General features: G+C 44.1%; 1 protein-coding gene across 5 annotated transcripts in view; it reads left to right on the top strand.

The window, feature by feature from the left end:
• Window positions 1–5,000: 5,000 nt before the first annotated feature.
• VRK1 (VRK serine/threonine kinase 1) overlaps window positions 5,001–16,243 on the top strand; it is a 41,994-nt gene continuing 30,751 nt past the window's right edge. The window contains exons 1-2 of one of the 5 annotated variants that reach the window (XM_081913402.1): window positions 5,001–5,179; window positions 15,168–15,321. In XM_081913402.1, the coding sequence (XP_081769528.1) occupies window positions 15,171–15,321 (151 nt within the window). In that variant the 5' untranslated portion in view covers window positions 5,001–5,179; window positions 15,168–15,170. Of the gene's footprint in view, window positions 5,205–15,162; window positions 15,322–16,243 lie in introns of all 5 variants that reach the window. The other 4 variants (XM_081913401.1, XM_081913400.1, XM_081913399.1 and 1 more) reach the window with 4 other exon arrangements.

The raw sequence follows: 16,243 nt of genomic DNA, 5'->3' as shown, positions 1-16,243 counted from the left end.
GGGGCGGCCACTTATATATCACCAAAGAAGGAAGCAAAAGAAGATACAGATTGGGTTAAAACTGGCATATGATGAACAGGTGCAAAATTAGAAATAATCAACTCTAATTTAAATAGAAATACTGGCCTGTGTGGCAGCCGTTGCTGGGCAATTTAAATGCCAACTGCTCCCATCTTTGGAGTTTCTTTATCATTGAACTGACCCGGTACAATGTTGCTTCCTATCTTCCAGCCCTGACAGAAAGCTCAGTGTTCATCTCCCGTTTCCAAAGTTCCAGATGCAACAAAATTAGGATATTGAGCAAGCCCAGATGCAGCACCTTACATGGCTGGTGGGTCATAAACTCAGCAGACCTAACCCAACTTGCTGGTAGGAACTAAGGATGGGCAAATCTGCGAGTTTTGCTTTCTCTCTGTTTCTTATTTTTTCAGTCTTCAACTGGATCATCCACATCACTTAGCATATATATATATATATATATATATAGATATATATATATATTAGTCCTCATGAAAACTCACCCCCCAATATACACATTTTTAATGCAAATTTGCCTAATGCACACATTTAACATATGCACACAATCCCACAATGCATTTGTGTGTGTGTATGTGTTATTTTCAGTAACATCCACATTCTTATGCACACTTTAACCCAATATATTCAAATTTGGCTGGAGAACGGTGTGGCAAAATTAGGAGCATTTCATATTTTGAAGGACAGCTGTCGTTGGGTTTGCCTATTTTTGGAAATTGCAAATTAGGTAAGCTCAACCTTTAAGTGTAGACGTTATCAAGTTTCTTCCTCATCCCTAATAGGAATTCACTCTAGCCTTTCAGCCCCGCAATGGCTGAGGTTGTGCCTATTAGTAGTATTAGTAGCAAATGAGGATTTAAAAATACATATACCTTCCACCTCACTGCATTGTGCCTGTTCCTAATTACCTCAGGAAATCACTCTTTGATCAGCAAAGCTTCTATCACTAAAGGCCAAACTCACTTCATTCAAGAGCTTTACGTCCTCCCGGCAACAGAGTAATAAATAAGGAGTTTATAGATTCTGGGGTTCTTGTTTTTAAATAGCATGTATTAAGAACACCGCTAGCATTTAATACAGTGATGTTTCGAGGTATGCTAATAGCCACAAGAAAATTTTCAAACCTCCATAATGTGCTTTAATCACCGGCTGGAGATCAAAACCCACCATGTGGTTTTATACAGCCTGGGCACCTTCCAGGACTGCCTTACATGGAAACAGATCAATGGCAAAATTGGTAGATACTGCAAAGCTTTTGCAATAAAAGCTTTTTATGTATCTCGTTCAAAGCATGTAAGTGCCTTTTAGATCACTGATTGAACTGTAGACAGTATAAAGTGGAACCTTTTAATACTAAAATAAATTTCCAGAGTAAAAATTCCATTATAGGGAAAAGTGTTTTTGCTGCAGCGGGATAGATAATAATTCTTTCACACGTAATGGGATTCATGAAATGTTTGATGATAAACAGAAGTCCTTTGTACAGCCATAGCAAAAGTGTACCGTTTGTGGGGGCCTGTATTAGGTATATGATGGGTGGCATCGTATGCTATATTCCAGAAGGTGATTAGAAGGAAGGCCTAATGATGGGCCAGGTAAGAGGGTAAAAAGCACTCTCATCAACAAAAAAATTGGGGCGATAAAATAAATAAGCATAACCACTTTGAAAGTCACAAGAATCCTTTAATTTGGATTGATGTCATTCAGCAACAACAAAATAATTTCCCAGGCTTGGCACTCTTTAAGAGACTCCCAAGTTGAACTTACTGAAGTGAATCGTTCATCCGCCTCCTGATATCACCGGGAAAAATATTGTTGGCCTGCTTCCCGTGTAACTTTTTGCAACCACAATGAATATTTTCAACCCTCTCTCCCACAAACGATTCCGCACTTCCAGGGATACAGATGTGTGAAAAGGTTATAAAGGCACGTTCGCAACCAGCAGTGCTGCGTCTGCGCACGCGCGGGTTGTGATTCGGTGCTTCTGTGCATGCACCGAAACCCAGAAGTAACCCATTCCGGTACTTCCGGATTTCAGCGTTTCCATATCCTGAAACCTCGCAGCCTGAAGCGTCTGTAACCCGAGGTATGACTGTATTGAAACCAGAAAGTGGGAATATATATGAAGCCCTCTTGGAGAGGGCTCACAGCAGCCGGCACCCTTGGGCACCTGCTGAAGGCCCTCTGCTTCTGACACATGGGGTCTTCTTTTCGGGAGCCCCTCCAGTGATTGCCAGGCAGTCGCCACTCTAACTGCTCACAGTAACCCCAGAGCATCTTACCAACAGTCTGCAGAGGTAAATAGAAGGGTTGTCCACTGTTGTAGAAGACACAGTGGTTCTCAAACTCTTTTCCCTGGGCCACACTTTCAGACCCTCCAAGTGTTCCTATCTTCCAAGGACAGTCCTGGATTTACAGAAGCTGTCCCGGTTTCTGATTTGATCCCCAAATGTCCCACTTTCCCCCAGGATGTCCCCATTTTCAATGTTGGAGGGTATGGTAGGACATCCCTGTCTTCATCAGAGAAACAGTAGAAAATATGCACTCTGATTTTTTTTTTATTGATAAGAAATACAATGGAAAACAAAAAGAAACAACTCCTAGCAGTCCTTGAACTGCAACATAGAACACAACTACTTTATAATATGATAATGGGACATCGAGAAAATATGAAACAACGCAGCTACATAAGAACAGGAATCATTCCCAAAATATAAGCTGTTAATTATACAATGGTGTCAGCAATGCTCAGTAAATGATCAACAGTCTGCTACTGTAAAAGGTTAAGGTGTGCCTCTTATATATAAGCCCCAGTGATCACTGGCTGTAATTTTTGCATCTCATAATTTTCTGCTTCGTATACCTGCCAACTAATATTTCATTTCATATAATAATAATTTATTATTTATACCCCGCCCATCTGGCTGGGCCTCCCCAGCCACTCTGGGCGGCTTCCAACAAAATATTAAAATACAATAGTCCTTAGATATTAAAATCTTCCCTAAACAGGGCTGCCTTCAGATGTCTTCTAAAAGTTTGGTAGTTGTTGTTCTCTCTGACATCTGATGGGAGGGCATTCCACAGGGCGGGTGCCACTACCGAGAAGGCCCTCTGCCTGGTTCCCTGTAACTTGGCTTCTCGCAGCGAGGGAACCGCCAGAAGGCCCTCGGTGCTGGACCTCACTATCTGGGTAGAACGATGGGGGTGGAGATGCTCCTTCAGATTACTGGACCGAGGCTGTTTAGGGTTTTAAAGGTCAGCACCAACACTTCATACATCTGACAAAGCGAGCTTGACCTCTGGAAAAGTTATGCCAGAATAAATTTGATAGTGCCACAATACTATTTTGTTATATATGCTTAACATTGATGAAATATACTCAGAGTCGAGAGTGGATTTCATGCTCTTTATTCAGCTCATAGTGGTGAGGAGAAATGAAAGCCCCCTCAAAGTATCTGCTTTATATACGTTATTTACACAATGGGCTGCAGGTGATTGGCTAATTCCGGAATTCTTCTGTAGTCCAATCAGGTTGTGGATTCACTTCCATCTGGAGCCGGATTGGGTGGCTCCTGCAGACCAATCATATTTCTGCATTGTTCTAGGACCAATCAGACTGCTGCATTCTGAATCCTATTGTTCTAGGACCAATAGGCTGCTGCATTTTGGATCTTATTGTTCTAGGACCAATCAGACTGCTGCCTTTTGGATCCTATTCAACTCAGTACATAACAATTGAACTTAAGAATGGAAGGAGAGTTTGCTGGATCAGGACAGTGACCCATTCAGTCCAGCATCTTCTTCTCAGTGGCCAACCAGATGGATGAGGGAAACCAGCAATCAGAACCTAAGCACAAGAGCACTCTGTGGTTTCCAGCAACTAGTATTCGGAAGCATTGAGGATAGCCATCATGGCTAGTAGACCTTGACCACCCTCTCCTCTATGAATTTGTACCAAATCCTCTTTTAAAGCCATCTAAGTGGGGGAGTGAGATTCATAGTTTAACTGTGTGAAGCAGTCTTTTCTTTTCTCCATCCTGAATCTTCAAAGTTCAGCTTCATAGGATATCCACGAGTTCAAGTGTTATGAAAGAGGGACAACATTTCTCCTCTATCTGCTTTCTCCATGTCCTGCATAATTTTAAAAAACTTCTACCATGTTACTCACCTTTTCTCTAAACCAGTCCCAAATGCTGCAGTAGTATTTTCCTTAGGGTTGCGCTATAAGTTCTTATTCTTTTCTAACAGATTTGCTGTTCGCTGACCACTGATGCACTTTCTTCCATTTCTGCACTGACTGAAATGAGTTTGCGTGCAGTTCTGCCTACCTGGAAAATATGAACATGCTCATTCCATGAATATGCATTCTACTTATTTTGCATGAAGCTCTCATCATCCTACTACTGCATTTTTTTTTATTTTGAAAAAATGCAAACGGCAGCTAATCCTAAACAAGCGGATTGCCTAGCCCTTTCCCAACCCATCACATGATTTGCATAATAAGTCACCCGGAACTGGCCTACTGAGTATTATTATTATTATTATATAAAATACGTAATAATATTATATAATAATAATACCCCACATTTCCTTCTGAGGGGACTCAAGGCGGCTTACAGGGGGGAAAAAGACCCACTAAGACACAACAACCACAATTCAACATATATAACATCTACCAGTGCATGTAGCTTTAGGTTAAAATACAGTACTGTACATTCAAACTTTGCACCGGCTCCCCTCTTCAAACGCGCATGCGCGAGAGGAGGAGTGGGCGGGGTGGGAAGAAGCGAGAAACGGCGGCGCGCTGTTCCTACGCGTGAAATAAAACTACACTTCCCAGAATGCATCGCAGTACGCGGGTGGCGTCCGGGAGAAAGAGAGAGAGAGAGAAAGAAAGGAGGCCGTTTGCCTTGCGACGGCGGCCGAGGAGGGGTAAACGTAACAAAAAAAAGAAGCCTCGTCGCTTTCGGGCGGGAGGGCGCGTGGATTAATTAACCAATGAGGTGCCGCGTCGCGCGGGGGCGGGAAAGAGAGGAAGCCGAGCGCTGGACTTTGACAGGGAAGCGGAGAGAGCGAGAGACTGGCGGCGGGAATTTCAGAGCGGGCGGAAGGAAGCGAGCGAGCAGAGGAGGGAAGCAGGGAGGTATATTACAGAAGTAAAAACAAAAGTAAGGAAAGGCCGTTGCTGCAGCCTGAGGGGAGGCAGGCGCCTGTGAGGGGGGCGAGGCGAGCTTAGGCCGCCGCGGGCCCAGGCTGCTGGCTCCTCTCTTCGCGCCCCCCTCAGCAGTCCCAGCTGCACAGGTGTAAAAACGATGACGATAATAATAATAACAGCAGCCTCCGTGGTAGGGCTGGGAGGGCACCGCTGCTGAGGCGAAGTGAGGTGGGGTTCGACTAGATGGCCCTTGGGGTGCCCCTCCCGGTTCTACACGTGGGCTGGCAGGTTGCGGGGTAGGCGGAGCCACTCGGGAGGGGACTTTTCTGTGAGGATTTCCCGAGCGGTGTTTGCAGAAGAAAGTAGGGAGTTTGGTGGCACATTATTATTACTAATTATTATTAATAGAGAGTGGGCTAGAGTCACTTTTATCAGATACAAACTGGGAGAAGAAAGTGCGTCTGCATCTCATTCCACTCCTTGCCCTCCTCCCCATTATTGAGATTCCTTTAAATCATTCTATCATTATCCTTGGAGGTGCTGGAGGCAGCTTAGGTGGCTGTGTCTCTCTGCCGCCCATTTTGTTCTCACGCGAACCATTGGGAGGGAGGCATGTTCAGGAGAGAGGCAGGGAGTAATAATAATAATTTATTATTTATACCCCACCCATCTGGCTGGGTTTCCCCAGCCACTCTAGGGCGGCTTCCAACAAAATAATAAAAATACAATAAAACACCAAACATTAAAAACTTCCCTAAACAGGGCTCAGGGCCACTCAGTGTGTGGCTGGGTGCAACCCTAACCCCACTTGGCCTGGGTATAAGCCCCGTGGAATTCAGTAAGATTTCTTATTATCTATTACATTTCTTGTCATTTTGTCTTGCCCAGGGAAACCCAAAGCGACTTTGCAACTAAATAGACGTGGTTAGGGCTGCACTGCAAATGGGGATGTTCACCTGGGGTTCGGGGAGCCTCTGGCCTTCCAGATGTTTATGGACTACGGTTCCCATCACCGCTGACCATGGCATTGAGCTGATGGGAGTGGCAATCCGACACATCTTGAAGGCTGCAGGTGACAATCAGCCAAAACTGCACCAGCCACTGCACCGTGTTGGCTTTGGTGATGGGGGAAGGGGGTTGTGTGCTCTTGCACACTTTATCTCACACACAACCTTCACCTGCTGGAGGCCTTTTCATTATCTCGCTTTGTATTGAAGCCCATTCCAAAGGGAATTCACTTTGGTGTAAATGTGGCGGGTTGTATTCTTGGTTTATTTTCACACACACACAGCTCAGGATACTCTAGGTCAGTGTTTTCCAACCTTTTTTGGGCAAAGGCACACTTGTTTCATGAAAAAAATCTCGAGGCACACCACCATGCCAGATGGGGAAAGGTCACTTTTTACTTATTCACTTTTTGAATAATAAGAATTATACGTCATGGGGGGGGGGGGCAGGATTTTAGAGATGTTTAGGTGGGGCATGGCCCAAAAAAAGGTTGGGAACCACTGTTCTAGAGCAAGTAAAGCTACCCCAGAGGGGGAAGGGTGGATTGAAAAAGTGGAATGAGGACAAGAGCCTATTCTTGCCAGGCTGCTGCTACACCCACTGGTCTTCCAATTGATCCAAATTGGGTCGCAGTGCCAAGTGCAACCGTGCAAACTATATGGCCAAAGATTTAAGAAGCTGGTCCCCCAAGTGCAATGTGTTTGGGTTCAATGTGGAAAAAGTTGACAGCGGCGGGTCTGCACTTGGAGGGCAGGAGCTCTCCAAGGTTTCCAAGGCAGGGATCAACCCCCGGAACTGATGTGCCTGGGATCCTTTTCGTGCAAAAACACACCTACACTCTGCCCGCTGAGTCACGACGCGGAAGCCTCTGTGGTTGTTTGATGCTTGTTCAGCATTTGGCGGTCATTCTGGGGGGTTGGGGGGTGTCTGGAAGAGGGGCAGCCCCCCGCCAAGCCCCTCGAGGCCCCGTCTCGGTTGCCCCTCGCCTCCTTCCCACGGCTCCCGGGGCTCCTTCCAGAGAACAGGAAGGCCCGCGACCTGGGGCGTGTGTATCCCCCCCCAGTCTCGGGCGCCTTCCTCACCCATTCAGCGGGGGTCCCAGGGGTCAGTTTCCCCCTCCGGGACGAGGCGCAAGACTCCCGCCAGGTCCGCCCGGCATTCCCAGGAGCAGGCGGCCGACAGGCGGCCGGCGGGCGCAAAGGGGCCTCCAGCGGCGGGAGCTTTTGCGAGGCCAGCTACCGCCACCAGGCTGCTGCCGCTCGCCATGGCAAGCAGGAAGCCCCCCGGGCTCTGGGCGCCGAGAGGATGCTACGCGGCGGGACCATACGCGGGCAGCGGAGAAGAAGAAGGGCGGCGGGAGAGGGGCGGTTCTCGAGGGGGGAACTCAGCTTCCCAAGATCGCGGGGCTCACCGGACGGTTCTTCCCCACAGGAACTTCCGCCCTTCCGCAGCTTCAACCGTAGACGTATTAGCATATGATAGGATGAAAGCTGGCCATAGAGAAAAGGCGAAGTTTGGCTGTCCGCAGCCTGGATTCCCGGGTTTCTTTCGACGTTACAGCCCCGTGACGTCAGCGCCACGCAGGCAGCCAGACAGCGAGAGCCCTGCGCTGGGCGGCCTCTCCTCGCCGCCGCCGCCCCGCCTCTCGCCGCCCGACTCGCCCGCCTCCCTCCCACGGCACACCAGGCAACGTTCCGCGGCACACCAGTGTGCCGCGGAACACCGGTTGGGAAACACTGCTCTAGGTCAACAGGTTTTAATGCAAAGCAAAGGCATTGTAGTGGCAGAGTTCTTAGAGCTGTCATGTATCAACAGAACTGCAAGAGAGCCATGCTGAATCTGTCCAAAAAGATGCACACACTTTGACACTCTGCTTTTCACAGCAGGCAGTGAGATGTCATCTTGTAATTTGTCCCATTGTTTGACCTTGGTATCAGCTATTTGAAAGGTACACGGCCCCTGAACTTCGATGTTCCATTTAGCCATGATGGGCAGTACAGTGCTCTCACAAGGAAGTTCTGTCGTGTTCAAAAGGTCTTACTCTCTAGTGAGACTGTTTAGGATTGTAGCTTAATCTCTTCCGGAGTGGGATCTATGTTCGTCTTTTGCCACACAAGCAATGTTTGGCACCTTAAAGGTTCATTTTTATTACAGGGCAGTATTTTGTTGGCTAGTGTTGATCTGATGAAGTGAACTGTAGTCCACAACAGCTTATTATGCCATAATTGATTTATATTGTGTCTCTTATCTTGCAAGCCATTTTTAAAAATTGTAAACTATCCTATATTCTTGGGTCTTGGAAATCCAGGTTCACATTTCTATCCATGAAGTACAGAGGGCTCTTCTAATAAATTGCTGTCTTCCTGCTAACCTACCTTGCAGACTTGCTGTGAGGGTAGAATAGCAACAATGTAGTCATGTAACTGAATAAATTAAGTTAAATATAAACAATTTGAGAATATATTCTTATGGGAACTGCACTGATGAGTGACTGACAAGGAAGGAGATTTTAGGAGTTGTAGATACTTGAATGTGAAAAGGTCAACCCAGTATGCCGTAGCTGTGGAAAAGCGGAATTAAATTATGTATTATTTATATGCATTCATATAATAAAGTGTCTTACTATAACCAGGTGGAAGCTATTTTTAGAAGTCAATATCCTGTATAAGTTTCACTTGGTAGTTCTAGTGCTCTGAATGATTAGTGTTGTCACACCACTGATTCATCTCTAGCCCAGAGGACTGTCTACTCTGACTGGCAGGGCTCTTTTTCTGCTGCCTGATATTCTTTGAAACTGGAAATGTCAGGACTTGAACCTGGGACCTTCTGCATGCATTTCTTTTGTATTTCTGCGTTATTATTATTAGATAAAATGCCTAAGAGAATCTCAAAAGCAATTTGTCCCATGTAAAAATGTGTGTGGACTTTGTTTTGTACTTCCATTTACCTGTTTTTAATAAAGAGGAGGTGAAGTAGCTTAATGGGAGTTTTGTTAATGAGTTCTAAATAAGGATTTCTCATGTATTATTATGGGGTTTGTGGCATATAAACCCACAGAACCTGACATTACATGTCATCTTTTGGTAACTCACAAAAAGGTGTACTAAAGGCCTGAGAAGAATTTTATTCTGTGTACCACCCTGAGATCTTATGATGAAGGGCGGTATATAAATTTAATAAATAATAAGACGTTAATTGCTTTGGAAATTATCTGTTTCAACTCTGGTTGGCATCCATCTGTCATTGGAGGAGTGCTCCTTTGGGGGTGAAGTCAAACGGTTGGAAGGTTGCAGCATTGGCTATGGCTGTAGAGACTGATGCGGGAGATATGTGTTTTGTTGCAACTAGGGCAGATGAAGGCATCCGATTGTGCTGCTGTAGATGTGCTATGGCGTTTCTTCTCTGTGCTCCTTCCAGTGGTCACTCCTCCTCTGGTCACTGCTGGATGCACGACCTGCCTGCCTGTCTCTAGGCTCTGTGGTAGTCTGCAAGGGATTGCAACATAGCAGGGTTGATGTTCCCAGCCTTCATGTCACATCAATTGCCTGCTGTCCCTGGCATTTTATAAGAGCGTCTGGGTAATAATAATAATAATAATAATAATAATTTTTATTTATACGCCGCCCTGCCCAGCCACGGCCGGGCTCAGAGCTGCTTACAAGCAATAATAAAAACAAGTTGAATAATTACAACTTAAAAACAAAATTAAAATACAACATTAAAATAGTGAAGCGTTAAAATATTAAAATGTAGCCTCCTCGCAGGAGGAGAAGGAAAAGAAAAAAGAAAGAGAGGGAGGGAATCAAATTGGCTCCAAGCCAAAGGCCAGGCCGAACAACTCTCTTACATGTCCTGCGGAAAAAAATCAGATCCTGCAGGGCCCTGGTCTCATGAGGCAGAGCGTTCCACCAGGCTGGAGCCAGAGTTGAAAACGCCCTGGCTCTGGTTGAAGCCAATCTAACTTCCTTAGGGCCTGGGACCACTAGGGTGTTGCTATTTATGGACCTTGAGGCTCTCCGTGGGGCATAACAGGAGAGGCGGTCTCGTAGGTACGAGGGTCCTAGGCCGTGAAGGGTACACATGTCTTGAGCAGGAGAGAGGCAGGAAGTCTTGCTGCCTGGGCAAAGTACCTATACTTTTTTGGTTCCAGTCATTAGTAAATTACTAAAGTATCCATACTCATTTTTTCCCTTTCTCCTATTTGATAAACAGTGCCCCCTCATTTAAATAAGAGGAGAATCTAATTTCTTTATTTTGGAGGTTGGACGTGGGTGTGGTATGTCCTCTGTTCCTTGGGTTTTCTTAGAAAATTTCATCTATGCAGTACTTACAAACTTAGTGGCACTGCCTGATCACTAAAAGGAAGCAACCTTGCTGAAATAAACAGCAGTTTGTGGTGGATTAGAGCACTACCAAATGAGGAAGGACATCAGCTGTTGAATCATTCTGTGTTCCCACACAGCAGAAACTTTGTGTTCAAAATAAATTAGAGGCATGTTCATTTTACTTCTGTTCAGCAGGGATGGAAACATATAATAGGAAATGGCTGCTAAGAAACGAAGTGTGCAGGGAGGGAGGGGGGAGAAAAATTAATGGCAGATGCAATGACACTGAACAGTCATTCATGCCCTAGTTATGTCTAAGTTAGATCATTGTAACACACTGTTGAGGAATATAATGGAGCAAAAATGACTGTTGCCTAGTGAGAGGTGTTCCAAGTGCGCCACCTGAACATTATTTCAACTATAATACTTGCCCATACTATTTGCTTGTTCTTCTTGCTTCAAACATAGCCAAAGAAAGATTTATTATTATTTTAAACCTCTCTTGCAAGCCTGAGTTCATTCTGAGCTTTGGCCCACCTGACCTTCTCCTTGCAACTCTTGGCTACTCGTATATACTTTTACTTTGTGATTTGTCCTTTCTATTTCTTATACCTTCCCTCCTTACATCTCAGTTCATCTGTAAGCTCCTTATTCAGTCACACTGGTTTATTTAGGTGCCTCTCACTTTTCTTTTTTGTTGGAATTGTCTACCTTAGTATTTCACCTTTAAGAAACTCCCATCCATCTTGGACTCCTTTCTCTTTGAGTATTTCTGACCATGGGATTTCATCCAGTAGTTCCTTAAGCTTTTTGAAATCAGCCTTCTTAAAGTCCAGTTTCTATGCAAACTCCTTCCCTCCATTTTCAGGGTAGAATATATCATAACTTAGTTTGCATACTTTTTCTGTGTTCAGAATTTGTTTTTTCACTAGAGGAGAATCTATTTTAGTTCGCAAAGTTACAGACCCTGGGCAACAAAGTCATGACCTAGTTCCCTTGTAGCTCACACATCTTCAGACTCTTCTCACAAAATCACGAGGACTACTTAATTTGCCTCTCTTCCTTGACCCCTTCACTTAAATAAGATTAAGAAGCAAGGCTGCTTTACACCATGCAAGTGTCAGGTCGGCTGGAAAGCAAGTCAGAAGCTTTGTGACCTACACCTACCAAGAGGGTGCTTTAAGAAACTCCCATCCATCTTGGACTTCCTTCTCTTTGATTTTTTCTTACTATGAGATCTTACCCCAAGTGTCCTTGAACTTTGTTAACTGAGGCTCTCCTGGTGATCTTTCTTTCACCATATGGAGTATGGTGGATGGGAACAAATGATGGGCCCTTTTCATAATGCTGAACTTTTGTTCTGTGGCCAAAATGTAGTTTCTCAGAAGAAACTGTAATGATTTAAAGTGGCCTATTTAATTTATTCATGACTGCAGTTACTGAATTTTTTTTTTTATGTTTCTATTTAACATTAGCTTTGTTTTGATTTTGTCATTGTAAACTGCCAGGAGCATTTTATGGAAAGACAAGGATATTTTTATAAACAAATAAAATAATTAGAGTTGTGGTTCTTATGCTTTCATAATGAGCCTATTCTAGTGTTGGTATTGTAGGTTGTCAGGACCACCAGCACAGTTCCACTGCCTCCCTTCTCCATGTTATTTATTCATTTGTTAATCACCTTTCATCAGAAGATGCCTGGGCAGTGTACAAAAGTGGGGATAAAAACTAGGTATGCCAGAATGCACAAAGAGAACTGCTGTAGCTCATTTTCCTAAACTTTTGCACCTTGCAGACCACTATATACACACACACACACACACACACACACACACACACACAGTGGTACCTCGGATTAAGAACGTAATTCGTTCCGGAGGTCCGTTCTTAACCTGAAACTGTTCTTAACCTGAAGCACCACTTTAGCTAATGGGACCTCCCGCTGCCACCGTGCCGCCGGAGCACGATTTCTGTTCTCATCCTGAAGCAAAGTTCTTAACCCGAGGTACTATTTCTGGGTTAGCGGAGTCTGTAACCTGAAGCGTATGTAACCTGAAGTGTATGTAACCCGAGGTACCACTGTGTGTGTGTGTATATACATATATACATATATACACACACACACACACACACACACACATATATATATATATGCACAATTCTAAAAGCAAGGGGTGATAGTTTGCTAATGAACAGAACAGTTTATTTTCAAGGGGCAAAAAGAGGAGAACCCTGTTTGTGAAGTCTTGTCAAATATAATAGCCAATAGCTGACTGTATCAGCTATACCTTTTCATCCAGCGCATTTCTGAGGTGTTGTAGTTCAGTGGCAGAGCACATCCATTGCATGCAGAAGGTGCCTGATTCAATCCCTGGGCATCTTTACTTAGAAAGCAGCTGAAAGACCTGAGGCCCTGGAGACCTGAGGCCCTGGAGAGCTGCTTCCAATGGGAATAGTGTTTGCTCGGCTTCATGGACAAATAGTCTGACCCAGCTTAAGGCTGCTGCCTGTATTTCTAATTCACATGGTAGTTAAGCCATTTGATAAATAAAACTAGTTACTGCTACTTGTGTTATCTGACAGTCTGCTGCTCACTGTTGTCAGTATGCCATCCGTGAAACTGCACATGCTAACATCCCCAAGTCATTCATGCATATACATATTTATTTAGATATCTAACCTGACTTTTCTGTAGGAAAATTGGATGGAAACATGTGCATGGATGCCTGCACAAAATTGCCTCTCCTGTATCTTAAATCCCAATGGACAGAAGTACCTTTTCCTGAGTCTGGGGGCAGGTTAAAGGATGTTTGCAGTGAGTTAAATTTGAGCTGTAGGGGTGGTCATAAGTAGGGTTGTGCAAGATTTGGTATCTCCACAAAGAGCAGGTTGTCTGGAAGTGAATGAATACTGTGAAATTTGTGTTCTGCCCATTCAGACTCATTGCTTGGCATCAATGCCCTAGTAATAGTTTGGCCACCTTGCAAATAGGCACAGTGCCATCATAAGCAGATGGATGTGGGCATTCTCGGCCAGGAAATGGAGCCTGTGCAGTTAGCATAACAGTAGGATTCCTAGAAAGAGTCTTGCTTTTAGTTTTCATAGTTAAGGAGTCTCCCTTCATGTGCATTGCAAGTAAGCATTTATAACTGTGTAGCGGTTCCCTTCCAATTGAGAATAAGTTGTACAAGAACATTTATTTATTACAAGTAATTGTATGCCACCCTTCCAGCCAGGTTACCTTGCTCCTTCTGCCCATGTTTGTGAAACAAGGTAATATAATATGTTGCCACATGTAAAGTAGGCTTGCCATCGAGGCTTGCCTGGCTGCCGCTGTGACTTGTAGGTTATTTCTCCCTGCATTCATGAGGATGAGGTGCAGAAACTCTGGATAAAATTTTAACTGTTGTTTGGCCATCCACACAGCCCTCTCCTCCCCCCTGGTTCAACATCTCCCTTTGCTCTGTTGCCATTTCCATCTATAGTACTGGATAGTGAGGTCATAGTTATGGTTAGGATAGATAATTAAGACACATTTTAGAGCACAAGACAATTAATGTCTATAACAGGGAAGCATAAAGAGCTTTGCTCACATAGAAGTGTGGAAACTGGTTGTTCAGATGTACTCAGTCTTTATGAAGGATTGAGAACTGCTGATTAAATTCAGGCCAAAAGCCCATCTAGTCCAGCATCCTGTTCTCACAGCAGCACAAGAGATAGATGCCTTCAGGAAACCCGCAAACTGGATTTGAGTGCAACAACCCTCTCCCCATTTGCCATTCCCAGAAACTGGCATTCAGAGGCATACTGCCTCCAGCAGTAGACACAGAACATAGCCAGCATGATTAGTAGCCATTGATAGCCTTATCTTCCATAAATTTGTCCAATCCCCCTTTTAAGACCAGCTGCCTTTGGCTGTCCCTCAGCTGTCACCTAGCAGTAGCCATCAAGTTGAAGCAGAAAGGAAGAAAGGAAGTATGGATCTTCAACTGGTTGTACTGAGAGATCAGCTGCCTTTGGCTCTCCCTTATCTCCCATTCCATCAGGGTACCTGAGCAATTTCTATCCCAGCTCTTCATTATAAGAACTGTAATTTAAAATGATAACAATACCTGAGTTTGCTTTTTTCCATTTTCTCGTCCCCTTTTCCTTTCATGTTGAGGTTTTTATATTGTAAGCCTGGAGGCAGGGATTGTCGTGTGTGTGTGTGTGTGTGTGTGTGTGTGTGTGTGTGTGCTTTTTTAAATGGATCTGGAAGTCTTTTCAGCTCAAGAGCAGGGTAAAAGTGTTTTAAAATAACCTGTATGGTCATAATGAGTGTTTGAGAGCTTGGTCGCTGATACATATACCATTTACAAACTAAAGAATTCTTATTGTTGTTCATGTGGAAATATGGTTTTAAGATTCAATTAGGAGAAGGCAATTTTGTCCCAAAAGGGGGGGGGGGGAACAGCACTTCAAGTATCTTCATTCTGGAGTGATAATTTGTTTGGTTCTTATTTTAGTACTTGGGTTTTGTTGGAGGCAGCATATGTTGAAGAAAGAGAACTGGTATATTAAATAACTAAAAGCAAGTGACAGTGCGGAATAACCTACCTCTTAACAGGTGTGTTGATTTTTGTTTTTTGTTTGTTTTAGTTTAGAATATGCCTAAGAAAGCAGCTGGGAAAAGAGGCCCTGCAAAACGGAAACTCGCAGAAGAATTTCCTCCGGGAGAAGTTTTTACTGACCTAACAAAGAAGGATTGGAAGCTTGGTCCGGTTATAGGCAAAGGTGGTTTTGGCTGCCTCTATCTTGGTAAGACTGAGAAAGAAGCCTGTTAAAGTTGGAGCACTGCATTCCTTTCTTTAGGCCAGGGGTGGTGGTGTGGGGAACATATAATCCGAAAACATGGGAACAGTGAAATCAGTTTATCATGGGCACAATTTGGCTAGAGAATGGCAGCTTGATTTCCCTCCTTTCCTTCAAAATAATCATCTGATGAGCCCAAAGACACACTTAACATTCTGCATTGTTTACATTATTCATTTGCTTAGCTTACTAAGTTTCTGCTTCTGATCCGGATTTTATTCATCACCTTCCATGCCCTGCTTGGAAGCTTCCCAGACGCACCTGGCTGGCTGCTGTTTGGAAAGTGGATGCTGGACTTGACAGACCCTAGTCTGATTAAGCTAGGCAGTTCTTATGTCCTTTGTTATGTGGAAGTTTGGACACAGTTGGCTGTTGGCTGGGCATGGCTTGTAAAAATGAATAATGCATTTCAGCTAGAGATTTCCAGAGTAATACCTGGAGTTTGTGTCTCAGATTTCTTATGATGTAAAACCTACCCATCACTGCCTAATGAGTTTTCTTTGTGTGTGTGTGTATAAATATGTAATCTGGCTTAGGAACAGAAAGCTGAAATGGATGGCCATAGTGTAAAGAAGAGGGAGGGGTTTCTGTCTCAGGAATTGTTTCCTGCCAGGTTGAAGCCAGAGGCTCTTACTTTCTAATCCCTGCATATATATTTTGCTTTTTCTAAACTTCTGCTAAGTATCTCAGCCACAGGATTCCTTTATGAGCTGAAATATAAATGAGCAGAGCCTTAATATAAAAAGTAGCCTTTCTGTGTTATAAGAGCACATTTGATGGTAACTCGCTTCTACGGTGATCAGAGTATTGATACAAGACCTACAACAAGAAGTACCTCAAAGACAGTGTAGTTTCTAGTTTAAGCAAT

Source organism: Podarcis melisellensis (genome assembly GCF_964234715.1).
Source record: "Podarcis melisellensis genome assembly, chromosome: 1".
In the NCBI taxonomy this organism is placed as follows: domain Eukaryota; kingdom Metazoa; phylum Chordata; class Lepidosauria; order Squamata; family Lacertidae; genus Podarcis; species Podarcis melisellensis.
The sequence above is the reverse complement of the archived record's forward strand: the minus strand, read 5'-3'. Positions and strand labels throughout refer to the sequence as shown.